General features: G+C 38.7%; 1 protein-coding gene across 5 annotated transcripts in view; it reads left to right on the forward strand.

Annotated features, from left to right (window-relative positions):
* Positions 1-12933, forward strand: part of ETS1 (ETS proto-oncogene 1, transcription factor) — a 263261-nt gene that overhangs the window by 206872 nt on the left and 43456 nt on the right. For 3 of the 5 annotated variants that reach the window (XM_053691556.1, XM_053691554.1, XM_053691555.1), the window contains exons 2-3: positions 7301-7420; positions 7942-8142. In XM_053691556.1, the coding sequence (XP_053547531.1) occupies positions 7301-7420; positions 7942-8142 (321 nt within the window). The remainder of the gene's footprint in view (positions 1-7300; positions 7421-7941; positions 8143-12933) is intronic. The other 2 variants (XM_053691557.1, XM_053691558.1) reach the window with 1 other exon arrangement.

Consider the following 12933-nt stretch of genomic DNA (forward strand, 5'->3'; position numbering starts at 1 on the left):
ATAACTAGAGGAGGGCAGGGAATAACCTCAATACTATGCTTTTAAAATGTATTTAGTGTTTAATGTTAACTGGTCAAGCACGGTGGACAAATGCAGTTACTCACTACCTCCAGCCATATCTGCAGGGAAGTCCCTTGAATGTTAAAAAATTACTTTCAACAGAAGCATAAACTTTCATGATTCAGATAAAATAAGCAGTGTTAAGAGACTTTCTTATATATGCACACTTTCTGAAGAACCAGCTTCTACTGAGCATGTGCAAGAGTTCACAGTGTATACATATGAGTCTGTGATTGGCTGTTGCCTCTTATATCATACAGGGGCCCTGCAAATTGTACATTTTTGAAATGTGTCAGAAAAAACATCTACTACTCATTTAAAAATCAGGGTAAGTGCTATTGCATTATCTTATGCAAGTGTTTATTTTGCAATTCTACTATATTTAACATCTTTAAGTGTTTTTAACATCTGATCAAAAAGATTTTCAAGGCTGGGATCGAATCCTGACACGCCCCCAGTCCGATATTATCCTTTTTACTTATGGCAAAAGGCTGCCGGACATTGAATAAAAGGACGTTCCATCCAGTCCTAAGGGCGTTAAAGCCTAGAGCTGTTGGACGGCATGGAACGTCCTAAGGATGGTTAATGGTCCTTTAAGAGTGCAAATTACAGCTTATGCAGCAAAATATTATACAAGTTTATTAGGTGTCATATCTTGTTTTTCATGCAAAAGTGTCCAAAACTTTCTCCTCTGAATGCATAAGCTTGTATTTTGGATGCTAGTGATTCTGTAATGAAGAGGGTATTGCAAAAGTAGGAATGCGTTAACTGAAAGGCTGCGACGTATAAAACGCTAATTATACTAGAAAACACGTGTTAGCGTTCACCCTCACTTAAGGGGTCCTCTGGTTTTTGGCTTTCCCAAAGCGATTTATTCCTGGCTGGTTGTGAGATGAATTTGGCACAGCACTGATTTGGCAAACTGCGATTCCTAGAGGTAAAGCTGTATTTGTCATGTTCTTTATGTAACTAGTGTTGTGGATTTGGCTCAGACCTTTGTGTGCATGACACAGCGTAGTATTCTTGGAAAGAATAGTCAGATTTAATTCTAACAAGTGACACAATGGTTCTTACCACGTTTTTGTTGCATGGTTAAAGGGGCAGTCAATTATGTTCCTCCTTCTGCTGTTGTTTTTGTTGTTGTTTTTTTAAGGGAAAAATAAATGTTTCTGAACTGAATTAAACTGACTTTTTATTTTAATTATTATTGTGGTCTTCCCCTCCTCACTCCTCACTGTTGTCATATTGTATCCGTAGTATTGCAGCACACGTATTTTCTAAAGGTAATATTGACTGCTTTAAAAAGACGTTAAGCAGTACATACATTTCATGCTCGTCCCTTTAAATATAGGTGCAACCATAACCTCAATACTATGCTTAAGTGTTTAATGTCCCTTTAACTGGCAGTACACTAGCAAACCACAGTGGACATGTGTAGTTAGGACCACCACCCACATCTGCAGTGTGTCCCTTGCATGTTAAAAATACTTTTTAAAGGGACATGAAACCCAAACATTTTCTTTAATGATTTAGATAGAGAATACAGTTTTACACAACTTTCCAATTTACTTCTGTTATCTATTTTGCTTAATTTTCCTTTGTTAAAGGGACAGTCAACACCAACATTTTTGTTGTTTTATAAGATAGATAATCCCTTAATCACCCATTCCCCAGTTTTGCATGACAAACACTGTTATAATAATACACGTTTTACCTCTGTAATTACCTTGTATCTATGCCTCTGCAGACTGCCCTCCTTATTTCAGTTCTTTTGACAGACTTGCATTTTAGCCAATCAGTGCTCGCTCCTTGGTAAATTCACGTGCATGAGCTCAATGTTACCTATATGAAACACATGAACTAACTGTCAAAATGCATTTAGATTAGAGGCGGTTTTCATGGTCTAAGAAATTAACATATGAACTTTCTAGGTTTAGCTTTCAACCTAGAATACCAAGAGAACAAAGCAAAATTGGTGATAAAAGTAAATTGGAAAGTTGTTTAAAATGGCATGCCCTATTGAAATCATGAAAGGTTTTTTTCTTTTTTTTTGGACTTGACTGTCCCTTTAAAGGAGCACTACAGGGACCTAGCTGAAAGTGAATGAATGACTAGAGGAATTTATTGCAACTTCCAATCAACAGCTTCTGAGCCTACCTATGTGTATTTTTCAACAAAGGATACAAAGCAAACAAAACCAATTAGATAATAGAAATAAATTTGAAAGTTATTTAAAATGGTATGGGTTTCATGTCCCTTTTATCAGAAGTGTTTTTGCAAACACAAGCATACTGCAATATGCTTACAATGGTATATCAATTGTCCTGCTGTGTGTTTCAAATACCTGTAGATTGTGCCATTCACAGGCCTGATTTATTTTTTTAGTTTGGAATGACATTTTAGTTGACATTGAAAGTCCTGTCCATTCACTTCATTTGTGGTTGGAAGCATTTTTGTTTACAGAGGTATATTCCAAAAAAATTATTATCAAAACTGTAAATGCAATGACTAGAAATGTTCCTTTAAGATGATGACAAAATGCTAAATAGATATAGGGCCATGTTTGCTAAACAATACTCATCATACCTCCCAACCCTTTTTTTCCTCCGTGACTGGGAGATGGAATATAGAGTAGGAATGGTCTCCGGGATATTATGGTTATGACCAGTTTCACTTTCTGAAACATGAGAAAAGCCAGACTGTGACAGTCTTGAAAAATAAGGCACATTTGGGAGCAGCTATGTAAACAAGAGGCAGCAGAAGAAATCAGCCTGCAAGTGGAGGAGGGAGTGAGAGTCCAGCCCATTTGAGAGGGTGTTCCAGCAGCTGACTTGAACACAGTGATTTTCAAACAGCTTTTTGACAGAGTACATTGTCCCTTTTAAAACATTGGTATTTGGTGAACTATGTACATTAATTAAGCTTGGAATTTAAAATCATATACCCTAAGATTCCTAGTGGTAACATCTGGATCACATTTAGCACACTTGCACTAGACGGCTTACATTTTATGATTGCATTTTGCACAGATGTCGGTGTTTTCGTGCTGTGTGGGTTGATGGATGCAGCGTGTACATTGCTGTGTCACAAGACACGGTAGGAACACACAGTGCGCTTACTGTATAACTAATGCCTACATGTCAAGTGGCCTTGTTTGGGACACAGGTCAGGTGGAGAGGTCGGGTTCATTCTTTCCGTAACAAATATGTTCTATGTTGAATTAATCATGGTCTGTACAGCAGTGTGTAGCAGAGGGCTTGGTAATAACAGAGCAGCTTCCATTTATATTCATTGCATTTGCCAATTTATCATCAAGGATGATTTTAAAGGATACTAGTAAATAATTTTAGCTTTAATAAGAAAATCCATATTGCTTTTTAAGACCTTTTGTGTTTTATTATACTGAGAAAAAAGTTTTTTAGTCTCTGAGTGTTAGCTAAATGTTAAATGACTCATATGCCTCAATGCATTCAAATATGGAGCAGAAGAAAGTGTTGCACAGGCAAATGTGTTGCTGCCATCCAAACAGGTACAATTATTTATTTGTATGTTGCTGGCAGCCAAGGTGTAAATGTACTGCTCCGTTGTGCATAATATGCATAGTGGGATCTAGAGTGAGGGCTAAGGTAGAGGGTATCTGACAACCCTACTTATGACATAGAGTAGACGCCACATCACATTCTATACTTTTTACAAGAGAGTCTGGGGGGTTTAGATTCGTATGTGGTTTATGCAAATAGTGTACATTGTTTCCATCATTTTTACTGCAGTGTTTAGGGACTTGTTTATGTAAATGGCGTACAAACATTGCTGTCTGTACAAATCAATGCTACAGGCTGCCATAGACTATACTGCATCGCTATACAATGTGTTGCAGTTGTGTTTAAAAGCCAAGGGGTTAAACACTTAGCTGCTGTATTATAGGAAAATATGTAACCAAATGGAATTGCAAAGGAGAGACATTTCAAGCCCATGATATTTTTATAGTTCTGTAGTGTAATTATCCTATTGAGCTGTTGTGCGTCATTGAAGTGGGAACGATCTTATGCGTAGTTGAAAATAAGACTCAGGCTGTTCCATGCTGGCTGGATATTTATTGTACTTTCTGCATAATATACAGATGTATTTTGTTTTATTATATACGTTGTGTGAAGTTGTGTCCGGCGTGAAGCAATGGGTGTTGCCATAATGTAACATAGGTTTGCTTTTCTGCTTTGTCCAATCAGGGACAACTATAAATGATTTAGTATAATGTGCAGCCAATGGCTGTGTGGAATATAGCAGTGTTAGTCTGCAGTCTACAAGAAAAAGAAAAGCACACACTTTTTAGGGTTAAATTACAGAAAAAAGGAGCAAAATAAACATTGAATGTACCTGTATCTTGCAGAGTGTTTTTACTAAACAGTTTTTAGTACACTCTTAAGATGTGTAATATCCCCCTTAAAGGGACATGAAACCCAATTTTTTTCTTTCGTGATTTAGAAAGAGCATGTCATTTTAAACAACTTTCTAATTTACTTCTATTATCTAATTTGCTTCATTCTCTTGATATCACTTGCTGAAAAGCATATCTAGATATGCTCAGTAGCTGCTGATTGGTTGCTGCACATAAAGGCCTTGTGTGATTGGCTCACACATGTACATTGCTATTTCTTCAACAAAGGATATCTAAAGAATTGAGCAAATTAGATCATAGAAGTAAATTGGAAAGTTGTTTACAATTGCATGCCCTATCTGAATCATGAAAGTTTAATTTTGACTAGACTGACCCTTTAAGGATACTGTGTAATGTAAAATGTTATCCTCTTTACTGTGTCCTTAATGATCCATTTTATCTGCTAGGGTGTATTGAATTGTTTACAAATAACTAGTTTATCTTTATTTTGTCATTTGAAATAGTTGCCTAATTTCTTAGACCTTGAAGGCTGCCTCTAATCTGTATGCATTTTGAGAGTTTTTCACCACTAGAGGGCGTTAGTTTGTGTGTGTCATATAGATAACATTGAGCTCACGCACGTGAAGTTACCTATGAGCCAGCACTGATTGGCTAAAATGCAAGTCTGTCAAAAGAACTGAAATAAGGGAGCAGTTTGCAGAGGCTTAGATACAAGGTAATTGCAGAGGTAAAAAGTGTATTATTATACCTGTGTTGGTTATGCAAAACTGGGGAATGGGTAATAAAGGGATTAGCTATCTTTTTAAACAACAAAAATTCTGGTGTTGACTGTCCCTTTAAATTATCAATACTGCAGTATTGGCTGCAGAAATTCTATGTAAACGAGGTTTTAGAAGAAATTAAAGAGTGTTCCTGAAGCAGCTTTAAATACAATGAGCTCTGTTGCTTGCCTGAGTAAATAAATGATGCAGTTCAATTTTATTATTTACTTTGTCACCTTTTCCCGTAAATTTAAAGTGCTGGAATTTTAAGTTAATTCTCCAGATTTAAAAAAAAGTAATTGTTTGAAAACTGTAGCAGTTGGTTCACACCTGTGCATAATTGGTCCCCGCATAGGAGATTAGATAAGAGGCTATTGAAAATGTAGTAATGCAAATATCACTAGCAAGTGACAGTGGCTAGTTGTATCTACTTCAATAACAAATCCTGAATGTGGTGGGTAGATTGGCCGTTGAAAAACATTTGCAGCAAATAGGGTTGGTTGTTCAGAAAGCTGAATTAAATTAGATGCATTAGCAGTTGTTCCTTTAGACTTATTCTTGCAATTTAAATAGCTAATTTTGCTAATTGGAATCATCAGTTTTAATGAATATATATCTATTTATCTATCTGTCAATCATTTATGGAAAGAGAGACAAGTAAAAAGAAAAGACTGGGTAATAGTTTCATTGGCAAAACCATCCATTTTAAATAGAACATAAGCAACAAAAGCAATTTCCCATATACTGAATACTCGGGTATAACAAGTAATTGGAAACACATTATGGGGCAACACATTTTGCAGTGAACTGTCCCTTTAAATACTGCCGTTTCAGCTTTACATCTTGTATGACCATAAAGAGGCCCCTGTTGCAGATCTGGCCTATAAAGCTGATTAAATGGGATTCACTGCTAAGCAAATTTATAGCACAATCTACTGTCAAAGATGAACCATCTGTCTTTTTAAGAATCTATTTTAACCATATTTGGCATAAGCTGTGTATTCAATATGCTGCTCTCAATGCGTTACAGCTATCTCTGGCAGTTAAAGGGGCAGTTGATATAAATTCATATCATATAACTGGAGTCTTTTTGTTACTAGTGCTAGACCCACCCATATCCTTACATAACTGGAGTCTTTTTGTTACTAGCGCTAGACCCACCCATATCCTTACATAACTGGAGTCTTTTTGTTACTAGCGCTAGACCCACCCATATCCTTACATAACTGGAGTCTTTTTGTTACTAGCGCTAGACCCACCCATATCCTTACATAACTGGAGTCTTTTTGTTACTAGCGCTAGACCCACCCATATCCTTACATAATTGGAGTCTTTTTGTTACTAGCGCTAGACCCACCCATATCCCTTACGTAACTGGAGTCTTTTTGTTACTAGCGCTAGACCCACCCATATCCTTACATAATTGGAATCTTTTTGTTACTAGCGCTAGACCCACCCATATCCTTACATAACTGGAATCTTTTTGTTACTAGCGCTAGACCCACCCATATCCTTACATAACTGGAGTCTTTTTGTTACTAGCGCTAGACCCACCCATATCCCTTACATAACTGGAGTCTTTTTGTTACTAGCGCTAGACGCACCCATATCCTTACATAACTGGAATCTTTTTGTTACTAGCGCTAGACCCACCCATATCCTTACATAACTGGAGTCTTTTTGTTACTAGCGCTAGACCCACCCATATCCTTACATAACTGGAGTCTTTTTGTTACTAGCGCTAGACCCACCCATATCCTTACATAATTGGAGTCTTTTTGTTACTAGCGCTAGACCCACCCATATCCTTACATAACTGGAGTCTTTTTGTTACTAGCGCTAGACCCACCCATATCCTTACATAATTGGAGTCTTTTTGTTACTAGCGCTAGACCCACCCATATCCCTTACATAACTGGAGTCTTTTTGTTACTAGCGCTAGACGCACCCATATCCTTACATAACTGGAATCTTTTTGTTACTAGCGCTAGACCCACCCATATCCTTACATAACTGGAGTCTTTTTGTTACTAGCGCTAGACCCACCCATATCCTTACATAACTTGAGTCTTTTTGTTCACAGATGCAGAGTGTGGGGACGTGCCTCTACTGACTCCCAGCAGCAAAGAGATGATGTCTCAGGCGCTCCGCGCAACCTTCAGCGGCTTTACCAAAGAGCAACAACGCCTGGCAATCCCGATAGGTAAGAAATGAGTTAAAATCAACCATCTGACAAGTCTTTTCACCTTGCGTTCTATTTACACTTTTACCTGTCTCTCTCGGTTTGTGCAACCTGTGTTCTTTCTGCTGTTCTCCCAAACTTGGTGTTGTGTTTTTTATGTACTTAACGTCAGCATTTAAAGTGTTTATGTTAATATCTTTAGAGTTGAACAAATGCATTTTCCTTGGCTCTTAGAAATCACTATTGTTGTATGTAGTTTCTGCTGGCCATGTATTATACAAGGTCAATAGGGATTTAATACAAAGAAGTTCTAAAACATTTACAGGAAAATAAGAACATGCCCCAATAGCGCTCATTTTTAACATTTTTACTTATTCTACAATTTACACTAACAATATCTGAGACATTATCCCCTCCATATGTTTTTTTCTGTTCGCTTCATATTGCGACGGTAGATATCTTGTTTGTTCTAGTGAGCAGCAGACAAAGTTAACACAGTTTGAGTTCCATTTTTTTGTATTTTTTTTTTGTCACCTTCTTAGATCCGCGAGAGTGGACAGATGCCCATGTAAGAGACTGGGTCTCTTGGGCAGTAAATGAATTTACGCTAAAGGGGGTGGACTTTCAGAAGTTCCGTATGAGTGGTGCTGCTTTATGTGCCCTGGGGAAGGAGTGCTTTTTGGAGTTGGCGCCTGATTTTGTAGGAGACATCTTGTGGGAACATTTAGAAATTTTACAAAAAGGTGAGTCACCTAGGATATCAAAATAACTTGATTTAAAGAGACCATAAACACCTTGTAATTACAGAAAATTTTCTGCGGTCTTTCAACAGAGAAAAATATCAGCAATGTCTGAACTATATTAGAACAGATTAACACCTTGATTGCTGCAAGTGTTTTTCAGTGGGCAAACTCCCCCTAACATTTTGTGGGGTACATGTTCAAATCAGATCTTGTGTTATCTAGTTCTATCCACCCTCAGGGTTTCCTGTTTCCAAAATGGGTGTCTAATAATCCAATGCTTATCCAATACACTCATTGTCACAAATTTTTGCTGGTTTCCTGTTACCATGGTGATCCCCTGAAAATTAGAGGCACGTGACTTTTTATTCAGAGGGGAACCACCTCTCTAAAATAAGGTGTCTCACCTTTCTCTTTAAATCAAAATTGAAGATAGGGTCTCTATTTAAGACCCCTACCATTCCATTAAAATTCTCTAATGGCTAGTGGGGCAGGTAATAACCACTGATACAGACTTTTGTGGCTCTTTATGTATAAATGATAACAATAATATTAATTTGTCATAGTGATCACCAACATCCATGACAAATGTGGGGTAGAGGGGTGGGCCCTGTTTCAGCTCCCCCTTTAAAAACAAACCTGGATTTTTTTTTAAATGTAATCTTTGCATTCTGACGTTTGTTACTGTAATCAGCTGTACCATTGAGGGACATACAATCCCTTATATGGAAGGACAGAATATGGGAGGTTGCATGTCCTCCTTTGTATGGATGGGCTGTGATGGCTTATGCACTCGTAACGCCTGGCCATTTGTATACTGTTGCAGTTGAAGACATACTCAACAAAGGGTGCAAACATTTTTGGGGGCCCCCAAAGGTAACTCAGTAGTAAGTAATAGTAATAATATACATGCTGCTCTGTAAAAGTAGACCGAGATAGATAGAACCTGCTCACCGCATTAGGACTGTACACATTTTGCACACATCTATGACACTGCACCTACTGCACAAATAGTTGTTCCGCCCCTTTACTGTTGCTTGGTAAAATGTATTCCAATTAGACTTGCTGAGTTAAAATCCAAGTGAATAGTAGATTATATTAATATTAAAATAGGCTGCTTTTTTATTTAATGAAATTAAAGTATTTTTCGTTACGTTAAATGATTCCTTAATGCAGTAAAAATGCATAATTAACAAGTACATAATAAAAAGGCAATGCAATAGCACTCACTCTGAATTTTAAATAAGCAGTAGATTTTTTTTCTGACAAATTTATTTTTTCTTCCATTTTCCAGCCCCCTGTATTAATCACAGTCTAGTATACGTATACCCTGTGAGCTTCTGCACATGCTCAGTAGGATCTTGTTCCCCAGAAAGTGTGAAAATAAAAAGACTGAGCAAAATTTGATAGTGGAAGTAAATTGGAAAGTGTCTATAAACTGCTGCTCTTTCTGAATCATAAAAGTTTCTTTTGACTTGAGTGTCCCTTTAATGCTTTGAATACCATTAAGAGTTTGTATCTATTAGTAGGGCTGTGGGAGTTGACCTGACAGCCAGTGCATACATATTTATCAGCTGTAAACAATATTTCTCCAACATAGGTGTGTCCGGTCCACGGCGTCATCCTTACTTGTGGGATATTCTCTTCCCCAACAGGAAATGGCAAAGAGCCCAGCAAAGCTGGTCACATGATCCCTCCTAGGCTCCGCCTTCCCCAGTCATTCTCTTTGCCGTTGCACAGGCAACATCTCCACGGAGATGGCTCAGAGTTTTTTGGTGTTTAAATGTAGTTTTTATTCTTCTATCAAGAGTTAGTTATTTTAAAATAGTGCTGGTATGTACTATTTACTCTGAAACAGAAAAGAGATGAAGATTTCTGTTTGTAAGAGGAAAATGATTTTAGCAACCGTTACTAAAATCGATGGCTGTTTCCACACAGGACTGTTGAGAGGAATTAACTTCAGTTGGGGGAAACAGTGAGCAGACTTTGGCTGCTTGAGGTATGACACATTTCTAACAAGACTTGGTAATGCTGGAAGCTGTCATTTTCCCTATGGGATCCGGTAAGCCATTTTCTTAATTTTCAATATAAGAATAAAAGGGCTTCACAAGGGCTTTAAAGACTGGTAGACATTTTTCTGGGCCAAAACGATTACTTTATAAGCATATTTAATGGTTTATAACTTTGGAGAGTTATTTTAATCTTGGGAATTTTATTAAAAAACGGCAGGCACTGTATTGGACACCTTTTTCACTGGGGGGCCTTTTCTAGTCATAGGCAGAGCCTCATTTTCGCGCCACTAATGCGCAGTTGTTTTTGAGAAGCAAGGCATGCAGATGCATGTGTGAGGAGCTCAGACCCACTGAAAAAGCTTATTGAAGGCGTCATTTGGTATCGTATTCCCCTCTGGGCTTGGTTGGGTCTCAGCAAAGCAGATACCAGGGACTGTATAGGGGTTAAATGTAAAAACGGCTCCGGTTCCGTTATTTTAAGAGTTAAAGCTTTCAAATTTGGTGTGCAATACTTTTAAGGCTTTATGACACTGTGGTGTGAACATTTCCTTCATACTTTTGCGTATATTCAGTAAAAAAGTGTGTTCAGTTTAAAATTTAAAGAGACAGTAACGGTTTTATTTTAAAACGTTTTTTGTGCTTTGTTATCAAGTTTATGCCTATTAACATGTCTGAACTATCAGATAGACGATGTTCTGTATGTTCGGAAGCCAAGGTTCCTCTCCATTTAAATATATGTGTTGAATGTGACAAACAAAGTAGGGACAATGATGCCACTGATAATAATGTTGCCCAAAATGATTCCTTAAGTGAGGGGAGTAAGCATGGTACTGCATCATCTCCTTCTATGTCTACACCAGTCTTGCCCACTCAGGAGGTCCCTAGTGAATCTAGTGCGCCAATCCTCCTTACTATGCAACAATTAACGGCTGTAATGGATAATTCTATTAAAAACATTTTAGCCAAAATGCCCACCTATCAGCGAAAGCGCGAATGCTCTGTTTTAGATACTGAAGAGCATGAGGTCGCTGATGATAATGGTTCTGACATGCCCTTACACCAGTCTGAAGGGGCTAGGGAGGTTTTGTCTGAGGGAGAAATTTCAGATTCAGGAAAAATTTCTCAACAAGCTGAACCTGACGTTATTACATTTAAATTTAAATTGGAACATCTCCGCGCTCTGCTTAAGGAGGTGTTATCTACTCTGGATGATTGTGACAATTTGGTCATTCCAGAGAAATTATGTAAGATGGACAGGTTCCTAGAGGTCCCGGTGCCCCCCGAAGCTTTTCCTATACCCAAGCAGGTGGCGGACATTGTAAATAAAGAATGGGAAAGGCCCGGCATACCTTTTGTCCCTCCCCCTATATTTAAGAAATTATTTCCTATGGTCGACCCCAGGAAGGACTTATGGCAGACAGTCCCCAAGGTCGAGGGGGCGGTTTCTACTCTAAACAAACGCACCACTATCCCTATAGAAGATAGTTGTGCTTTCAAAGATCCTATGGATAAAAAATTAGAGGGTTTGCTTAAAAAGATGTTTGTTCAGCAAGGTTACCCTCTACAACCAATTTCATGCATTGTTCCTGTCACTACAGCAGCGTGTTTCTGGTTCGAGGAACTAGAAAAGTCGCTCAATCAAGCATCCTCTTATGAGGAGGTTATGGACAGAGTTCAAGCACTTAAGTTGGCTAACTCTTTTACCTTAGACGCCACTTTGCAATTAGCTAGATTAGCGGCGAAAAATTCAGGTTTTGCTATTGTGGCGCGCAGAGTGCTTTGGCTGAAGTCTTGGTCAGCGGATGTGTCCTCCAAGAACAGATTGCTTAACATCCCTTTCAAGGGGAAAACGCTGTTTGGCCCTGACTTGAAAGAGATTATTTCAGACATCACTGGGGGAAAGGGCCACGCCCTTCCTCAGGATAGGTCTTTTAAGGCTAAAAATAAAACAAATTTTCGTCCCTTTCGCAGAAACGGACCAGCCTCAAATTCTACATCCTCTAAGCAAGAGGGTAATTCTTCTCAAACCAAGCCAGCCTGGAGACCGATGCAAGGCTGGAACAAAGGTAAGCAGGCCAAGAAGCCCGCTACCGCTACCAAGACAGCATGAGATGCTGGCCCCCGATCCGGGACCGGATCTGGTGGGGGGCAGACTCTCTCTCTTCGCTCAGGCTTGGGCAAGAGATGTTCAGGATCCTTGGGCACTAGAAATAGTTTCTCAAGGTTATCTCCTGGAATTCAAGGAACTACCCCCAAGGGGAAGGTTCCACAGGTCTCAATTGTCTTCAGACCAAATAAAAAGACAGGCATTCTTACATTGTGTAGAAGACCTGTTAAAAATGGGAGTGATTCATCCTGTTCCATTAGGAGAACAAGGGATGGGGTTTTACTCCAATCTGTTCATAGTTCCCAAAAAAGAGGGAACATTCAGGCCAATTTTGGATCTCAAGATCCTAAACAAATTTCTCAAGGTCCCATCGTTCAAGATGGAAACCATTCGGACAATTCTTCCTACCATCCAGGAAGGTCAATTCATGACCACTGTGGATTTAAAGGATGCGTATCTACATATTCCTATCCACAAGGAACATCATCGGTTCCTAAGATTCGCCTTTCTGGACAAGCATTACCAGTTTGTGGCACTTCCATTCGGACTAGCCACTGCTCCAAGAATTTTCACAAAGGTACTAGGGTCCCTTCTAGCGGTGCTAAGGCCAAGGGGCATTGCAGTAGTACCCTACTTGGACGACATACTGATTCAAGCGTCGTCTCTACCACAAGC

Source organism: Bombina bombina, chromosome 8 (genome assembly GCF_027579735.1).
Source record: "Bombina bombina isolate aBomBom1 chromosome 8, aBomBom1.pri, whole genome shotgun sequence".
Classification (NCBI taxonomy): domain Eukaryota; kingdom Metazoa; phylum Chordata; class Amphibia; order Anura; family Bombinatoridae; genus Bombina; species Bombina bombina.